The following is a 19,568-nucleotide window of genomic DNA, read 5'->3' as shown; positions in this document are numbered from 1 at the left end:
TGAAAGTATAAGTATCAATAACATGGGAACATTCATACTAAAATATCTGTTTGTAAGATGTTCCTCAACCATTCCTTTAAAACCTTCAGAATAATAAACTCAGAACAAGAATGAGTATTGACTGTATTTGTACAATTATCACATGTTGTCTATATCAACTAGTAAAGATGATATACCTTATTAAAGATACCAAGATAGATAACATTACAAATATAAAGTTCTTTTCCATGAAAATGTTATTATCAATTTTATGTAAATGTCAAGATACTAATTCATAAAATTTTAATTTCAAATTGAGTTATACAGTTGATATACAGAGTTGATTATTTTCTAATGACAATGTTATATAAAAATGATGGAAAAAATTTGAAATATGAATAAAAATGTTGGTTCCTAATAGCGATTTGTAACTTTTTTTTTTACATGTACTCTTCATGCAGGCAAGTATTTTGTCTGATTACTACAATTTGGTCTGGGTAAAAACAATTTAAACTCTTACTCAACTTTTTTATTCAATTTTGTCAAATTTTCCATGCAAAACAGCCAGCCATGTATTTTAATGAAATTCAAACATTTTAAAAATATTTTGGACATTTTAAATTCTGCATAATATCTGTTTGTGATCACAGCATGGTAAGCAATGATTCTATTTATAAGTACCAAGAAATTCAATAATGGGAAATTAAACATTCTGGTTGTGTGTGTGTGTGTGAATAAAAGTAAAATTTGGAGTGCATTCTACGACTAAACAAAAAAAACATATAAATAAAACAAATCCAAATTAAAACACATGAATTCAAATCATCTGCTTTTGACTACGATGACCTTTGACCCAATATAATTTTGACTACGATGACCTTTGACCAAATGACATGATATAATTGTATCTGTTTGCTTGTACAAAGTCTACTCCAGGTTTTAGTACTTAAGACACTTCTAGAAATATTCTCAAACCAAAAATTTTATTATCAATAATTTCAACAATATTTTAATACGTTTTACAGGAGATCTCATCTTAGCTTGCAAACGCCATGAAACGATGTATCAAGATTAGTGAGACCGATCCTAAGGTTTCATGTTGAGATAGACACAACAAAGATAACACACAAACATCCCTTACACAGTGTCTGCTCTGTATTTTGTTAAATTTGTATGTTTTTTGTTATCATTAACAAAATACAGAAGATACTATGTAATACGGGATGTTTGTGTGCTATCTTTATGGTGTCTATCTCAACATGAAACCTTGTGATCAGTCTCACTAATCTTGATACATCGTTTCATGGCATTTGCAAGCTAAGATGAAATATCCTGTAAAACACCTTGTATACAAATGATTATGACAAGAGTTACCACTGAATAGTGCAATGAATATTATGAACAAACAATCAAAATCATCTTCATCAAAGCTATTTTATGACAAGATTGTGTGACTTAAGCAGACGATGGTTAAAACTGATACAGAATAGCTAAGGCAATAAAGAGCATGGAGGCAAACAGAGGGAAAGTAGCGGCCATTTTAGGTTTGTTGCTGGTTGGTGTTATTTTCATACATCCGTCTCCACAGTCATCACAGACATCACAAATTCCAGTGTTCTGTAAGGTTTCTGACACATACATTACAGACCCCTTTTTTTCTGATGAAAAATGAGAAAGACAAGACAAGGAAAATTATATACTGTGGGATAATAATCAATATGGGAACAGTGCAACAATCACCCCACCCCCTTCAATATAAGAACAGTGCGACAATCACCCATTCCCCTCCAATAAACTGACTTACCTGGTTTGTAGTAGTCATAGACACGCACTGCAGTTGGTTGAGACTTTGCAACTGCCGCCAACCTCAGTACTGGAAAGTTTACACAAGTTTCTTCAGGCCCAATCTGAAAAAATAATTGAGACAAATAAAAGGGTATTGGTGGTCTGAGCTTCATTTCAGTATTTCATTTTCACCCTACTTTTCAGCAGTGAATGTCAGACCATCCAACCTTTAAGAGGTGAATGTTTCAGACCACCTGACTTTTCAGCAGTGCCAACTCTTCAGCACTGAATGATTCAGACCATCAAACTTTCCAGTAGCGAATACAGAGGTTTAGCTACATGTAATTACATGTGCATAGCATCATAGTCACATGATTCACAGGCAACACATGCATTCCATATATCTGTACATGAAAAGGGTGAACTACTCGTAACTGTAAATACTTGTTAAGTTTTTATCATGTTTCTTCTAGTAATTCAGAAATGTAAGTCTACAGTGAATTTTTCTTTTAGGTATTTTGCAGGAAAATGTCTAAAATGCTAACAACTTTGGAAAACAATAGCATATCTTTGGCCTTCTGAACAGGTGATGCAAGCACACACGCATGCACATGTTTGACTATCTTTCAAGTTTGTGTTATGAATTATCAGGTGTACACCAGCAGCTTATCCTTTCTACTGTTTCAGACTACCCAACTTTTCAGCAATGGATGCCTCAGACCATCTGACTTTTCAGCAGTGACTGTTTCACACAAGCCACCATATCAGTTAGAGAAAACATCATGGTCATACTTTACTTTTTAAAAGACAGCAAATTTGTTTTGAGTTTCTACCTTCAAATTGATTAAATCTACAACATTTTTGGTTTTTGGCGGATTCAAAGTGTCTATAGTCTAGGGTATATTTTGTTTAGAAACTTTACTAACCAAAACAGTTTGGCAACATGACCCTTTAATTGACATACATACCTCATCAAAATAGAACACAACTTTTCGATCTTCTTGTTCAGTACGTTTCAGTTTATTCTCCCCATTGTTAATGAGCTTAGTCAAAGATTCCTCAATGGCATAAAATCCAGACGGCACACCAACTTCCATGACAGCCATGCCAGAGCTCCCATCATTAAGGTAACTATTACCGTTGGTACAAAAATTATAGAATTATAGAATTTAATCATTGATTGTGATTCAGCTCTTGATAAATGTAAAGGACCACTGATATGAATGCATGGAAAGTAAAGGCAAAAGAGGGGAGTAAAGTTAGGATAAGTTGTGAGAGGGCGCACTGTACTGGTATAGGTCTATTGATAACAGAGGGGACTTTCAATTGCTCTCCTCAATGAGCCTTGGGTCAGGGTAAAATGACATGTCACTTGGGCAACTTTGAAAATCAAAGTGACATATTTGGGGTATCCAGGGAAACCACAGAGCCTACACGCTTTAAATCTGTGATTAACAATATATGAATTGGTCTATCTTTCTACAATAGTTGAAATTTTCACTTATCCACTTATCCACTATCCTAAACTACTGACAAGGGGCTAGTTCATGATAACAAGTCATTGAGCATGACATAGTCCTCGCTATGATTGTTTTTTAAGGAATTATCAATACTCTGATCATGCAACAACACCTGTGAACCTAAATCAAACAGACTTAGATATGTTGTGTCTGCTTGTTGGACATGGAACATGCCTACAACAATAAAGGATGGGTCAGGTATGGGGGATCGTATAACGACGAAAATGGATATGCACATGTATGTCATAGAACACTGACCTAATACCAACTTTGAATGAGATCTGTTCAAGCATGTTTGAGTTATGGCTTTGGACATGGAAAATTCGCAAACAAAATGGCTGCTAGGCGGCCATATTGGATCGTATCATGAAACAAATTGACGTGCATATGTATGCTATTGTATGTTTCCCCTGTACCAAGTGTGAAAAAAAATCGGTCCAGGCATCTCCAAGAAACGGCTGCGGACGGACGGACGGACGGATGGACGGACGCACGGACAGACGGAACCCAATCCATAAGTCCCTGTCCCGGACTTTGTCTGGCGGGAACTAAAAATGGTTTGTAATCCATTAGCTAGAATGTTCATGTCACTACTGCTGTGTTGTGCTGTGCTATTTCTTGTGTACTACGAGAGCTGGTGCAGTACAACGCCAGTGATGTGGACATTCTAGCTAGTGAATCACAAACTGTTTTATCCTGAACTCATCCAAGAGTTCCTGAAAAGATGAAATTCTTTTGTAACTGACAAAATTAACTAATCATGCGTCATCCCCAACTTGGGTCAGGTCAGGTCAGGTCAGAGAAACCCCCACCGTATCCCTTGCTCTGTGAAGACAGTCGACTTGGAACACCCCAAGTATGATTTTACATAGTAATTGAAACAACTAATTCAGGCAACTTGAGGTGCCTTTAAGTCTCCTTAGGTAGCAGAATCTAATGCAGCCAATGATATCTATTACATACCTTGCACATGCTCCTATTTCAATCCTGTTTTTATTGACATCATGGGTAACAATAACCACGTTAAATGCATCATTTGAATGTTGTGTTTCTATGTTGTAGCTTACAATGACATGTATTAGGGCTATTCCTGAGCCCACAGCATTCACTGTCACACTACCCGATGTCACTGGTAGCTTAAAGGATACAATGAAAAGTGTAATTAGTGACAAGAAGACAATTAGGTAACCAAAGCCTAGCGACTACAAAAATTCAGTCCAATAAGATATTTTTTCATCAAATATAATTAATCAGCTAGCCCAGAGACTTGTCGTGGTCTCATGTCTTTGAACGGAAAAGAGTTAATTATGTTGGTTTGTCAGCTTGCGATAGCTTACCTTTGATAACATGGATGTAGACACTTGAATGAAGTCTGATAATATGGATGTAGACACTTGAATGGAGTCTGATAATATGGATGTAGACACTTGAATGGAGTCTGATATGGGTGTAGACACTTGAATGGCGTCTGATAATATGGGTGTAGACACTTGAATAGAGTGTCATAATATGGGGGTAGATACTTGAATGGAGTCACATAATACAGGTATAGGCACTTGAATGGAGTCTGATATTATAGGTGTAGACACTTGAATGGAGTCTCTGTGTAATCAACTTCTTAAGTTACGGTAGAGACAAATTTGGCTATTTGACCTTGAAAATGTTGGTAACCAGTTCTGGTAGCAGTGTTGTATTTGATAAGATACCAGACTTTGACCAGAAACCTATGTTTATTAATGATGTAATACTAGGGTAGGTGGCAAGTAGAATTAAAATGATCATTGAATCAGATGCCATGGTCAAGTCATGGCGATTAGACACCTTTTACTGCATAAACTATACTGATTGGCTGCTACCAGAACTGGTTACAGTGTACTAGGAATTGGCCCATTCACTGCTACCAGAACTGGTTACAATGTACTAGGAATTGGCCCATTCACTGCTACCAGAACTGGTTACACTGTACTAGGAATTGGCCCATTCACTGCTACCAGAACTGGTTACAATGTACTAGGAATTGGCCCATTCACTGCTATCAGAACTGGTTACAATGTATTAGGAATTGGCCCATTCACTGCTACCAGAACTGGTTACAATGTACTAGGAATTGGCCCATTCACTGCTACCAGAACTGGTTACAATGTACTAGGAATTGGCCCATTCACTGCTACCAGAACTGGTTACAGTGTGCTAGGAATTGGCCCATTCACTGCTACCAGAACTGGTTACAATGTATTAGGAATTGGCCCATTCACTGCTACCAGAACTGGTTACAATGTATTAGGAATTGGCCCATTCACTGCTACCAGAACTGGTTACACTGTACTAGGAATTGGCCCATTCACTGCTACCAGAACTGGTTACAGTGTGCTAGGAATTGGCCCATTCACTGCTACCAGAACTGGTTACAATGTATTAGGAATTGGCCCATTCACTGCTACCAGAACTGGTTACAGTGTACTAGGAATTGGCCCATTCACTGCTACCAGAACTGGTTACAATGTATTAGGAATTGGCCCATTCACTGCTACCAGAACTGGTTACAATGTACTAGGAATTGGCCCATTCACTGCTACCAGAACTGGTTACAATGTATTAGGAATTGGCCCATTCACTGCTACCAGAACTGGTTACAATGTGCTAGGAATTGGCCCATTCACTGCTACCAGAACTGGTTACAGTGTACTAGGAATTGGCCCATTCACTGCTAGAACTGGTTACAATGTACTAGGAATTGGCCCATTCACTGCTACCAGAACTGGTTACAATGTACTAGGAATTGGCCCATTCACTGCTACCAGAACTGGTTACAGTGTGCTAGGAATTGGCCCATTCACTGCTACCAGAACTGGTTACAGTGTACTAGGAATTGGCCCATTCACTGCTACCAGAACTGGTTACAGTGTACTAGGAATTGGCCCATTCACTGCTAGAACTGGTTACAATGTACTAGGAATTGGCCCATTCACTGCTACCAGAACTGGTTACAATGTGCTAGGAATTGGCCCATTCACTGCTACCAGAACTGGTTACAGTGTATGAGGAATTGGCCCATTCACTGCTACCAGAACTGGTTACAATGTGCTAGGAATTGGCCCATTCACTGCTACCAGAACTGGTTACAATGTACTAGGAATTGGCACATTCACTGCTACCAGAACTGGTTACAGTGTGCTAGGAATTGGCCCATTCACTGCTACCAGAACTGGTTACAGTGTGCTAGGAATTGGCCCATTCACTGCTACCAGAACTGGTTACAATGTGCTAGGAATTGGCCCATTCACTGCTACCAGAACTGGTTACAGTGTGCTAGGAATTGGCCCATTCACTGCTACCAGAACTGGTTACAATGTGCTAGGAATTGGCCCATTCACTGCTACCAGAACTGGTTACAATGTACTAGGAATTGGCCCATTCACTGCTAGAACTGGTTACAATGTACTAGGAATTGGCCCATTCACTGCTACCAGAACTGGTTACAATGTGCTAGGAATTGGCCCATTCACTGCTACCAGAACTGGTTACAATGTATTAGGAATTGGCCCATTCACTGCTACCAGAACTGGTTACAATGTATTAGGAATTGGCCCATTCACTGCTACCAGAACTGGTTACAGTGTGCTAGGAATTGGCCCATTCACTGCTACCAGAACTGGTTACAGTGTATGAGGAATTGGCCCATTCACTGCTACCAGAACTGGTTACAATGTGCTAGGAATTGGCCCATTCACTGCTACCAGAACTGGTTACAATGTACTAGGAATTGGCCCATTCACTGCTACCAGAACTGGTTACAATGTATTAGGAATTGGCCCATTCACTGCTACCAGAACTGGTTACAATGTGCTAGGAATTGGCCCATTCACTGCTACCAGAACTGGTTACAGTGTACTAGGAATTGGCCCATTCACTGCTACCAGAACTGGTTACAGTGTACTAGGAATTGGCCCATTCACTGCTACCAGAACTGGTTACAATGTGCTAGGAATTGGCCCATTCACTGCTACCAGAACTGGTTACAGTGTACTAGGAATTGGCCCATTCACTGCTACCAGAACTGGTTACAATGTACTAGGAATTGGCCCATTCACTGCTACCAGAACTGGTTACAATGTGCTAGGAATTGGCCCATTCACTGCTACCAGAACTGGTTACAATGTACTAGGAATTGGCCCATTCACTGCTACCAGAACTGGTTACAATGTACTAGGAATTGGCCCATTCACTGCTAGAACTGGTTACAATGTACTAGGAATTGGCCCATTCACTGCTACCAGAACTGGTTACAATGTACTAGGAATTGGCCCATTCACTGCTAGAACTGGTTACAATGTACTAGGAATTGGCCCATTCACTGCTACCAGAACTGGTTACAATGTGCTAGGAATTGGCCCATTCACTGCTACCAGAACTGGTTACAATGTACTAGGAATTGGCCCATTCACTGCTACCAGAACTGGTTACAATGTACTAGGAATTGGCCCATTCACTGCTACCAGAACTGGTTACAATGTACTAGGAATTGGCCCATTCACTGCTACCAGAACTGGTTACAATGTACTAGGAATTGGCCCATTCACTGCTACCAGAACTGGTTACAATGTATTAGGAATTGGCCCATTCACTGCTACCAGAACTGGTTACAATGTGCTAGGAATTGGCCCATTCACTGCTACCAGAACTGGTTACAATGTACTAGGAATTGGCCCATTCACTGCTACCAGAACTGGTTACAATGTATTAGGAATTGGCCCATTCACTGCTACCAGAACTGGTTACAGTGTGCTAGGAATTGGCCCATTCACTGCTAGAACTGGTTACAATGTGCTAGGAATTGGCCCATTCACTGCTACCAGAACTGGTTACAGTGTGCTAGGAATTGGCCCATTCACTGCTACCAGAACTGGTTACAATGTGCTAGGAATTGGCCCATTCACTGCTACCAGAACTGGTTACAATGTATTAGGAATTGGCCCATTCACTGCTACCAGAACTGGTTACAATGTATTAGGAATTGGCCCATTCACTGCTACCAGAACTGGTTACAGTGTACTAGGAATTGGCCCATTCACTGCTACCAGAACTGGTTACAATGTATTAGGAATTGGCCCATTCACTGCTACCAGAACTGGTTACAGTGTACTAGGAATTGGCCCATTCACTGCTACCAGAACTGGTTACAGTGTACTAGGAATTGGCCCATTCACTGCTACCAGAACTGGTTACACTGTACTAGGAATTGGCCCATTCACTGCTACCAGAACTGGTTACAGTGTACTAGGAATTGGCCCATTCACTGCTACCAGAACTGGTTACAGTGTACTAGGAATTGGCCCATTCACTGCTACCAGAACTGGTTACAATGTGCTAGGAATTGGCCCATTCACTGCTACCAGAACTGGTTACAGTGTACTAGGAATTGGCCCATTCACTGCTAGAACTGGTTACAATGTACTAGGAATTGGCCCATTCACTGCTACCAGAACTGGTTACAATGTACTAGGAATTGGCCCATTCACTGCTAGAACTGGTTACAATGTACTAGGAATTGGCCCATTCTGCAAAGTTAAGATTAACCAGTACTGAAATTTAAACCATAGATAGTGGTCTCTTCTCTGTCTATGACTACACTAGCAGTATATTCTTCATCACTAATAATAATGACACAGCATCACTTTCAAGGGGAACAAAATTGAGGTTGAGTTTAACTTAGCTGCATTTCTTCACACTTTGGACCAAGAAAAATCATGTGTCATATGAAAATTTGGCAAATCTGGTTTAGAACACATCTTCTGTACACCGGGGTGAGGCATTCTGGGTACAATGAAAGTGAGAAGCTTCTTATCTTTTTAGACAATAGCCTCAGCATTGATTGGGCAAGGGCTGCATGATATAGGGTTGGTAAAAAATGACTTTCTAGGTCCCCTTAATAAGCATACAGACATGCTGCAAAAATAATTCCAAATTTATTCTAATCTAGTAGAAAGAAGGTGAAATGTATCACTTAATATTAACTTACAATGACTTGGTGCAAAATCAGTGAATTATCAGTAGTAATTCTCACAGGTTCAGGTTGGTATGACGGCATTTCCGATGATGTTAATGATATTACGAGATTTTGATGTTCACGTTTCATGGATATGGCAACCTCAGACATCCCCTCAATCGCTAGTACAGTATCCTAAGAAAGTCATCATCAATACAAAGTAAATTTCAAAGTGTTTTTATAAGCTTTGTATGTATGGACAGTTTGACAAAGCATGTCCATCTCAACAGCTGAAATGTTACTCTCAACAAATAATTAGAACCCTCAGTTGTGTAAAAATTACTTTGTACAGACTTGTTTGTTATGACAGAATCTGGTTGATGCCATGGTGTGTGTGTGTGTGTGTGTGTGTGTGTGTGTGTGTGTGTGTGTGTGTGTGTGTGTGTGTGTGAGTGTGTGTGTGTGTGTGTGTGTGTGTGTGTGTGTGTGTGTGTCTGTCTGTGTGTGTGTGTCTATGTGTGTGTGTGTGTCTATGTGCGTCTACGCGTGTGTGTGCGCGTGCATCCCTCCACGTGTATTAATACCAGTCAGTACAGTAATGGTATTAGCCATGGTTGTCTTTCAGTTAGTCAAGTTGATAAAGTGGTGCCAGCAAAGCACTGTAGAACTTGGCAAAGTAAGGTCAACCCCTTTTATTTGTATGTTTTTCAGAAAAACACCATGAAATCAGTCAGTTGGTTAAAACTGCATAGAAAATTATATGTGTGCATACATGTTGGTGATGTTGTAATGTATTTCATTAATTGTACTTTTACAAGGTCTAGATGTCTTACAAATGACAAATGAAGTCACAAGGAAAATACAAACCATTTAATTATTTCATTAAATGTCCCTACTTTCAGTGATAAATAACCATCTTTGTCCAGATGCAAACTTGTGGTGTCATCATCTTACCAACTTTTTGATATGGTTATAGAGGGCATGATTTTTTTATCATTATAATATTATAGAATCAAAGTATGATACAGAATCGGTGGTGCCATGAAAAACATCAAACTAAGAAGGAGCACCCTCATAGCAACTTAGCACACAACATGTGAAAGGTAACTTATCAAGACGTTTTAGTCGCATGGCTGGCTGCCCATGTATTTACATTTTGTAATGGAATTGCAGTAAGATTAGTATACTAGCATTTATATGTTGCTGACACATGATTTTCTGACATAGACTCGATGAAATGTTATGAACACATAGTTTGGCATACCTGAGTAGAACGGTAACCACCTAATGAATTGGAATTCTTTATAAGCCATCGTAAAATCAGTGCTGCCGTGTTATAATCACTTCGTAAGTTGTACGTCAGCAAGGCGTATGAAGTGATTTCAATATCAGCTGATACAGCTGCAAAATAAGCGGGATAACGGTACTTGTCATCGGTCACATCATCTTCGTCAGTCCAGTACATCAAACCATCTGCAGTAATTAAAAAAAATATTAGTTACCTTACTTTGAATGAATGCTTTTAGATTATTTGCACATTTCAAGTTATAAGTACATTGATGTCTACATTCACAAAATCACAAATGAGAACTGGTTGGTCTCAACAAAACTACACTCATTTAGGATTTCCAAATGTTCTGACCTGTGATCACCCTGTTAACAGAGAATCACCAGGTCAGTAAAAAAAAACATAACACAACTTACTTTCAGTGGTTGCCTTCTGGTTCAGTTTAGAGAAAGCACTATCTTTGTGAGCACTTTCAAGATAATGCAATGCCAAGGTCATAATAGCAAGGGTGTATGTATCATCCACACTATCCAACTGCCTTTCCAAATAGATTTTGGCATCATTTTTTGCAGTGCCAAGTCTGTTTTTCAAACCCTACAGGATATAGTGACACAGTATTAAAACCCATTTACAATCTATAAGAACACCCATTTGCAACCCATAACACCCATTTACAGTCTGTTTTGCCAATTGAAAACCCATTTTACCCATTGATAACCCACTACACCCAGAACACCCATTCACAACTGGCTGTAAAATGCAGACTAAAGAGTCTGTAATGACAATACATACATACATACATACATACATACATACATACATACATACATACATACATACATACATACATACATACATACATACATACATACACACACACACACATACATACATACATACATACATACATACATACATACATACATACACACACATATATACATACATACATACATACATACATACATACATGCACACACACATACATACATACATACATACATACATACATACACACACATACATACATACACACACATACATACATACATACATACATACATACATACATACATACATACATACATACATACATACATACATACATACATACATACATACATACATACATACATTCACACATACACACCAGTATAACAATAACACTCAGCATCATTACATATACAGAAGCTCAATATGCATATACTTATAGAACACAACATAATACATACCAGTGACATTTCTTTATCAAGGTTTTGATGGGACTGAGATAGAGCAATCACTACAAAGGATGTCATTGCCACATCACCAGAAATTCCTCCCTAAATGTTGTTAAATTGGAAAGAAAAAGCATAATTCTCCTTCACTAAAATGTATGATTCCTTGATCATTGCAGCAATAGCAGATGTTTGCAACAAAAAATATGGTTGCTACTCAGTCAAATGTGATATCAGCACCAAGGTCATGTGAGTAGGAAATGTGATATCAGCACCAAGGTCACGTGAGTAGGAAATGTGCTCATACATTATGGTACATGATCTTTGTGCTATGTTTAAATGAAATTGGTTGGTGCATGTTGAAGATATGGGGTGTACGAATGGATGTGAGGATAGAACGATAGGCAACCAAACATAGTAGTTGCCAAAAGGTAGGAGCACATTCAACCTCATTCAGTTTATTATACTATAATCTTTCTTATGGGGTGATTATGTCAACATAACCAAGGCGCTGCTGTCCCCAATTGTGTTATCTATTAAACACATGCAACAACAATAGTTTTAGTTTGTACCTATCTCAGTTTGCCTAAAACTTAATATTTGTATTAGTATTTCAAACGAAGAATACACAAAATGCACTGAATAATATGCTAATTAGTCATTTGAAGCCAATGTAAATTTTTCAGATGGCATGAAAATTTACATAATACATGATAAATGTACAAATACTCACTTTAATAATAGTATCTACAACACGTCCAACTTTCAAAAAGGCACCACTGTCACCCTGTGTTTTAATCAACCATTCTATAGCACGGATAAGAACGCTTGGGTCAATTGGGATAAAATCCATAGCTTGTACAAAACACTTCACCACAAAGGCTGTCAGCCATGAACTACCGGAGTCATCGTGTTTACCAAAGGCACTGAAAGATCCGTCTTCATGTTTGTAAGTCAGCTCCCTTTGGTAGCCTACAGAAAAACAAGTACATGCATTGTTTTGTAATACACCCCTTAAACAATGCTGACAAAACATCAGCAAAAATTTGGGATTTGCGTCCATTAAATTGTTTGACTCTGTGAAATAGAAATTTTCATTAATACTAAGAATGAACCCAGAGTCCAAGAACATTCATTCTTGCAAATAGTTTACTGTTGTAAAAATCTACATTTGACAAGACACAGCACATGTGTCCTTCAATGTGTGCCATATGTTTGATCAGTTCAGAGCTGTATTGAGTCTTGACCATTTGGTTTGTCCATTTCTAATGAATGAGCATAGTGCTCAAAATATATTTTAACTATTGCTTCGTCACTCATAGTTTCTTTGTTTCACGGGTTTGGGTGCATACTCTTAATTCCATGTAATAATTGTGAGCACCTTGAGCTCTCAGGAGGAAAGGTGCATTATAAATTCACATTATTAGTATTATCAAAATCATTATTATTATATAAGATTTATTTAATTATTATGTCTCTCATCATAACACCTTAAAAATGATGGGTTGGTCGGTTAAAAATATAAAAACTATATAAAAAAAGTAAGTGCATGAGTATATGTCAATAATACTTTTCATTAAAATAACACTTTAAAACTCTGAATGACTCAGAAATAACAATTACAGTCATCAGGAAACTTTGAACTATTTCTTTTATTACAGTTCCCAAATTTCGGCAACAAATGATAACTGTTACTCAGATATGTGCTGATGGGGTCCCCATCTCTTGTCCCAACATACTTTCTCCTGTAGTTAATAATCATCAAATAACTTCAATCTATATAATGTCATACTTTACACTTTAGAAAGAATGTAAACTGCTGGTGGACTTTGCTATGAGATTTAGGAAAGACCCCCCCCCCCCCCCCCCTCCATACACTCACTTGATGCTCTTTATCATTATTGCCAAAAAAGCCTCCAAAATACCAAATAATTCATACAATCAACCAAATAATCCTGATACTCAAAAATATGTGGTTTCTTTCTTTTTTGTTAAATTTTCATTTTTCTCTGAGACTGTTACAACCAATATTTACTCAATAAATAGGCGAGGAAGATTTATGGAAGTATGAAATCTGGTGCCTGTTTTCTTAAAATATGGACAATTCATCACACATCACTGCTAATTTTTTGCAGCCTACCTGTCTTCATGTATCTGAGTGCCAATGCACGAATCTCTTGGTTATCCAGGCCTGTTGCCTCTAAATATTTGTAGACAAAGACATCTGGTGCAAAACCAATCATTGTTTGTTCACCACAGCCAGTTGGCACTCTCAACAATGCATCCAAATTATTCAATGTTGTGCCCATAATGTCACCTTTAGTAAGCAATGTGAAAAAAAAAAACATGTTAAATTGGAGATTATTTCTTAAAATATTCCAGAAAGGCAACACAGAATAAACATACAAATTTAATTACTGGGGAATGCAGCTGCTGGAAATAAAGACATTTCTTTTAAAGTTTGGCTTTTGGTGTCATTTCATGATTTTACATCACATGTACATTGGGTCTAATTGTCAAAAACACTGAGTTGAAACTTGCTCCTCATGCATTGTCCAGTGGAGGTCAATGCCATGGACATGCATTGCCTAATGGTAGTCAGCAGACATGTTTATGTAATAGCAGAACATAAATATTCATGACTCCTAAGTGCTTATACCTTTCAAATAAAACAATCATTGATACTCATGTTCTGTGATCACATGACAAATTAAGCACACTGACTCTGCTGATTCTCATTGGATAATACATATCCATGGCAAGGCCTTCCACAGAAGGAACCAGTTTTAACATAATGTTTCTCACCAATCACACATAATGTAAGTGATGTGAAGTCATGGTATGACTCTTCAGAAACCAAAGATTACAAAAATAATTTGATTTCCTGTAGTAGCCGTTCCACTTTGGATAACAAAATGCTAAAATAAAAATCATTAACAGCCCTCTACAATGTGGTCAAACACGGTCAACTACTTTCTCTCCAAAATTCAAGGGATTTTGGGCTGAGAGCTGGTTTTATGGATTCTTCTTTGATTTTATTTTTCAATTATTTGAAAAGAGATTCATGCTGTGATAAGACATGATTTGACTGATTCAATTACAAAGGGACAACTGCAAAAAACATTATCATGAAATTATGCTGAGTGAGGATACAGAATACAACACACTGGAATGGCTTCTGGTTTGTAATTGTAACCAGTAGTGCAGTGGGCTAGCTAAAGGAAAGGTCACAAGGTCAAATTGTTGAAGAAAATATGAGGATGACTTTATCTTAGTATCTTAGCTGTCTTTCCCTATGTTATGGGAACCAAGATTTATTATCTTTTGAGGGAGACTTGGGATGAAGGATGGTGGAAGAGTGAGATGACTTTAATGCTAAAAGCAAAAAAGCCAAGATGGCGGTCTTGAAATCTCACTTCATTGGCAAACATAAGTTTTAAGTAACATACATATTGCACATCGGTTTGATTCACCTCTGCAAAAACAGTCATATGGAGTTGACAATTTACAATTGGCCATGATATTTAGAAATGAAAATGCTCATTCACATAATGGTATTATTAATAATTTGATGAACACTGAGAAGTGGAAAATAACTTGAGGTCAAGTCACAGGTCAAAGATCACTTTGTCAGAGAAAGAATAGTACAAAGATAAACAATGTTTTTTCTGTTAAATAGACATTCTTGCATCCTGACAGTACTGCAACGGTGTGATTTAGTTATGCAAATTTTGTCAGTGATAAATGCTGATTCTAGACAAAATTGCAACAATTTTCCATTTGAAGGTTCCAACACCTTTCGTTTTTCACATGCAACATGTGCAATACTGTCCAAAAGAGGGCCAGGTTAACCTGGCCAAACAATTTGCCTGATGAATGCGCACCTGAAATGCATTCCAAACAGCACTCCTAGTGGCCAGACTATAAAATCTTTTGTTTTTTGATAACTGGAATATCGCATGTTCTTTGCTCATAAATAACGTCATCATTAATATTAATATTAACTTACCAACAGCTGAAAACTTGACAACTACAGATCCTTCAACAAGTCCAACTGATGGAAGATTAATATCATAGACATTTTCCTCAATGCTATCACCCTCATCCAAATCAAGCAGTGTGTTGTAGGCGTAGTCATGCGCAACACCTTCAGGCTAAAAATAAATTATTGTATGATTTCATAATCTTATTACATAAATCATATTACATATGTACCAGAGATTACTTGCACTAGTGTGCCCATATAATAGTGGTACTTGCAATTCAGAGCAGTATCCAAAACATTATTGCACACCTGCATGCAAATGTCATGCAAATGATATGCAAATGATCCTTGCACATAAAATTGTGTGATTGTACATACAATGTTCGTGGAAATTTGCTGTTTCAGATAAACATATGTAATAATAACAGAATCCAACGCAACATGAGTGCTCGCATGGGTACTCAGGGATATTTGCATTCATGCTTGCAGTGTTTTCTGCTGCACTTTCACTCACCTTTTGCTACTCAAAAGTACAACTGCAGAGAGCACTGCAATCACTCATGCAAATACCCAGAGTATGTCACTTGCACTCACACGTCATGGTGTTCTACCATCTTTAATAGTCTTTTTTGCTATTATGTTCAAATAAAGCATAGCCATACTGATGTTTTACGTTCACTTGCTGATCAGCTGGTAATGTTTGAAGGTTTGTTATACCTTACCTCCACCAATAAAATTCTCTCAAGGGCATCTGAAGCAGTAGTTGACTGGGCACGGATTTTGATGGGTATTGGACCAAGTTTAGTTGGCTTGATGGGGAAAGACAGTGACTTCCCTTCACCAGCAGCTACAGTAACTTTTTTTATCTGTGAATGTAACAATATTAACACAAATAATTAAATGGCAGAATTAATGTGTCCCAGGGCAAACTTTCTTGAAAATCAAAGCTAATCAAATCTCTCAAAACTTTGTCATATGAAGTTTGTCCCTGATCAGTTTCAAATAATTAAAGATATATCCTTAGTAGGGGTGGAGGTGGGGGTTGGAGGGGGAGGTTTTCCCTCTTGTTTTCAAGGAAATTGATAAATGACTTAGAGATTATGTCAACTGTTTTACATACATTTGCCAGTCAATACTCTCCAAAGGCTATACATGTATGTGATCCCATACTATATTGCAATCACTCACTCACATTGACATTTCACACAAAAGAACACACTTGTGTTTATGAAAAGTATTCAAATACAGACTGAAAAAAGCCGAGAGACTTGAGCAAGTCCTCAAAAACATGAGTGTGCAATCGATCACTGTGCATAAAATTGCTTGATTATATATTGTTTATGTATCGTAAGTAAGGAAATTCAAATACAAACCTGAGCTTCAGACACATATTCTGCAACTTCTTCATTATCTTTCAAAGTAAGCAACACATTCATGAAATCATTAGACTGCTCCAAAGTCACTGTTACCTGAAAAAAACATAAACAACTTTGAAATAATGTATAATAGATTGTACATGTCAATAAGGCTTTGAATTCGAAGAAACAGAAATACAAACTACAACTGAAGGTTTTCTCAAATTTATTGTGCTTTCTGAAAAAAGGCACAACTTTCTGAAGTGCACTGCATATGTGCATGTTTGTCCATCCATCCATCCATCCATCCATCCATCCATACATACATACATACATACATACATATTTAAACATACATACTTGCACTCCGGTGTGGGTGTTAAATGTCGACTGACAGTTACAAATGAGGCTATTGACCAATCAGGGAAAAGCATGAAGACCGGTGTATCAGCTGAGTAGCAAATTTACCTAATATCTTTGGCGGGAACCTAAACTTATCTTGGAGCAAATCAAAGTCGATAAAGTATGACAAGGGTGGTTGAGTTTACTCAGAGGTTTGGTAACTGAATTTGTTATTTTTCAAATATTTTGGTACCCAAAAAATGTATGATCTCATTCAAATCTTAGCCGAGTACATGTGGTTGAGAACTTTACCACTTGCTAGACACAATAAAACTACAAAATGTGTCCCTTGCATCAAGAGAATTTTAATATTCATATCAACATTATAACATATGCAAAGAGATAAGCTTAATTGCTGCTACTTAGATTCCATTCTAAATCTACTTTAAATGATTGAGTCTTGTACATTTTGTATTATATAAAAACTCAGCCAAAATTTTAGGTGATGTGAAGCCATTGCAAGGTTCCAATCCATTGGAAAGCATATGCAAATGTTATCATCATAATCATTAGTAATACAGGCAACATACAAATTTGTCCACTGTTGGCTAACCAATCAGAATGAACCTTATGAAGTGTTTCAAATCAACTGAATTTTTTTTACTTTTTTCTATTTATTTTTTGTATTTGCGTATGCCATGAAATGGAACTGTGAACTGATAACTATGCTTGTCACTAACATTATCTTAGATTATTTTTGAATTTTGCAGTGTACACACTCATCCAAGGACCAACACTTTTCCCAGCTATGTTACTTAGCTGAATTTCCTACAATATATGATTTCCTATACCTCCATATCATAGGTTTGATAGTTGAATACCAATGCCTTCATGGCTAATTCTTCTCCACGGACCACAGAATATGGGAGACTAAGAGACACAAAGAATGGTTTAAAAGCATCCATCTGCAATGAAACAAATCAAGATTCACTGAGTTGAGTCACAAACAGGTATATTTTGTGGAATACTAAATTACAATTTCACACTAGGACACCAATTTTGACTTTCCAGTAAACTTCAAAGTAAAGACTAAATCAGACAGTTTAAAACATTCCACTGCAAAGACCAATGGTATGCACACAATGATACAAGTATCGCTGGTATAGATATTTATAATCACAATACACTGCATATTGCGTAATAAATGACCAATAAGATTAAGAAAACTTGGTTACACACTCTCCTGCCATTTGTCATATTATATTACAAGCTTGACATGGAATCTTATACAAGAATCAATTTTTCTTCTTCTTCTTTTTTTTTATTTCTAATTGAATGTCATGTTTACTAAATGACTTGTACCAAAAACAACAACAACAACAATAAGAAAGTCAAAATTCTTATATTTCCTTTAAATAGAAATGGATGATTTTATGGAATGTATAGAGAAAAGTAACTGGGTGTTGGGAGTCATAAAGTAGTTGGTATTCTATTTGTTAAAGTAGAGCTGATCTGAAAGAAACTGATACTGGGTTTAGAATCAATATTGTACATGTATACATACCGAAGTTGTAGTTGGAGAGACGCCAAAACCATCTTCCGTTGAGACAGAAAATGCACTGGCCACCCAAGAAGTTATAGTATCCGGTACTGTACCAGTGAAGACTGCTCTACCATCCTCACTAGAAATGAAAAAAATTGAACACTTCATATATCATTAAACTTTGAGAGATTCAATCCCAGGTTTTTACATTAGTGTTAACATCTTATCTGTGGAGCTATACGGAAAATGTAGGGCCTAGGGTCATTCTGGACCATCTGTTTTTACCTAAATGTTACAGTCATGGTGTTTACTTATCAACCAGTCATTTAGCTAAAACACTTTGTAGAGTACTAGTCATTTTTGCAAGATTACTTGTGAAGTGGCTGTTTGTTTGACTGGATAACATTTCATGAAATTGTAGACATTGTCACAGCTGGGCTGCCATGTCCAGGTATATAGTACATGTAAAGGGATCATGTGAGTCCCATAAACACTTGAATCACATATCAATACAGCCATAATGATATGCAAATCGGCGACAAGGTGGTTACACAGGGCAATTCATCGG

The 19,568-nt window shown here is 37.3% G+C and overlaps 1 protein-coding gene across 2 annotated transcripts in view; it reads right to left on the bottom strand.

The window, feature by feature from the left end:
• Positions 1-1,285: 1,285 nt before the first annotated feature.
• The window catches only part of LOC144437158 (CD109 antigen-like), a 49,339-nt gene continuing 31,056 nt past the window's right edge, over positions 1,286-19,568 (bottom strand). Inside the window, exons 18-32 of one of the 2 annotated variants that reach the window (XM_078126027.1) lie at positions 19,022-19,139; positions 18,309-18,422; positions 17,134-17,229; positions 16,483-16,626; positions 15,785-15,929; positions 13,916-14,092; positions 12,509-12,747; positions 11,777-11,880; positions 10,975-11,138; positions 10,535-10,743; positions 9,304-9,465; positions 4,248-4,420; positions 2,733-2,895; positions 1,784-1,886; positions 1,286-1,637 (exon numbers count right to left, since the gene is read on the bottom strand). In XM_078126027.1, the coding sequence (XP_077982153.1) occupies positions 1,450-1,637; positions 1,784-1,886; positions 2,733-2,895; positions 4,248-4,420; positions 9,304-9,465; positions 10,535-10,743; positions 10,975-11,138; positions 11,777-11,880; positions 12,509-12,747; positions 13,916-14,092; positions 15,785-15,929; positions 16,483-16,626; positions 17,134-17,229; positions 18,309-18,422; positions 19,022-19,139 (2,299 nt within the window). In that variant the 3' untranslated portion in view covers positions 1,286-1,449. Of the gene's footprint in view, positions 1,638-1,783; positions 1,887-2,732; positions 2,896-4,247; positions 4,421-9,303; positions 9,466-10,534; positions 10,744-10,974; positions 11,153-11,776; positions 11,881-12,508; positions 12,748-13,915; positions 14,093-15,784; positions 15,930-16,482; positions 16,627-17,133; positions 17,230-18,308; positions 18,423-19,021; positions 19,140-19,568 lie in introns of both variants that reach the window. The other variant, XM_078126026.1, reaches the window with a different exon arrangement.

This window comes from Glandiceps talaboti, chromosome 7, assembly GCF_964340395.1.
Source record: "Glandiceps talaboti chromosome 7, keGlaTala1.1, whole genome shotgun sequence".
Taxonomy (NCBI): Eukaryota; Metazoa; Hemichordata; class Enteropneusta; family Spengelidae; genus Glandiceps; species Glandiceps talaboti.
The sequence above is the reverse complement of the archived record's forward strand: the minus strand, read 5'-3'. Positions and strand labels throughout refer to the sequence as shown.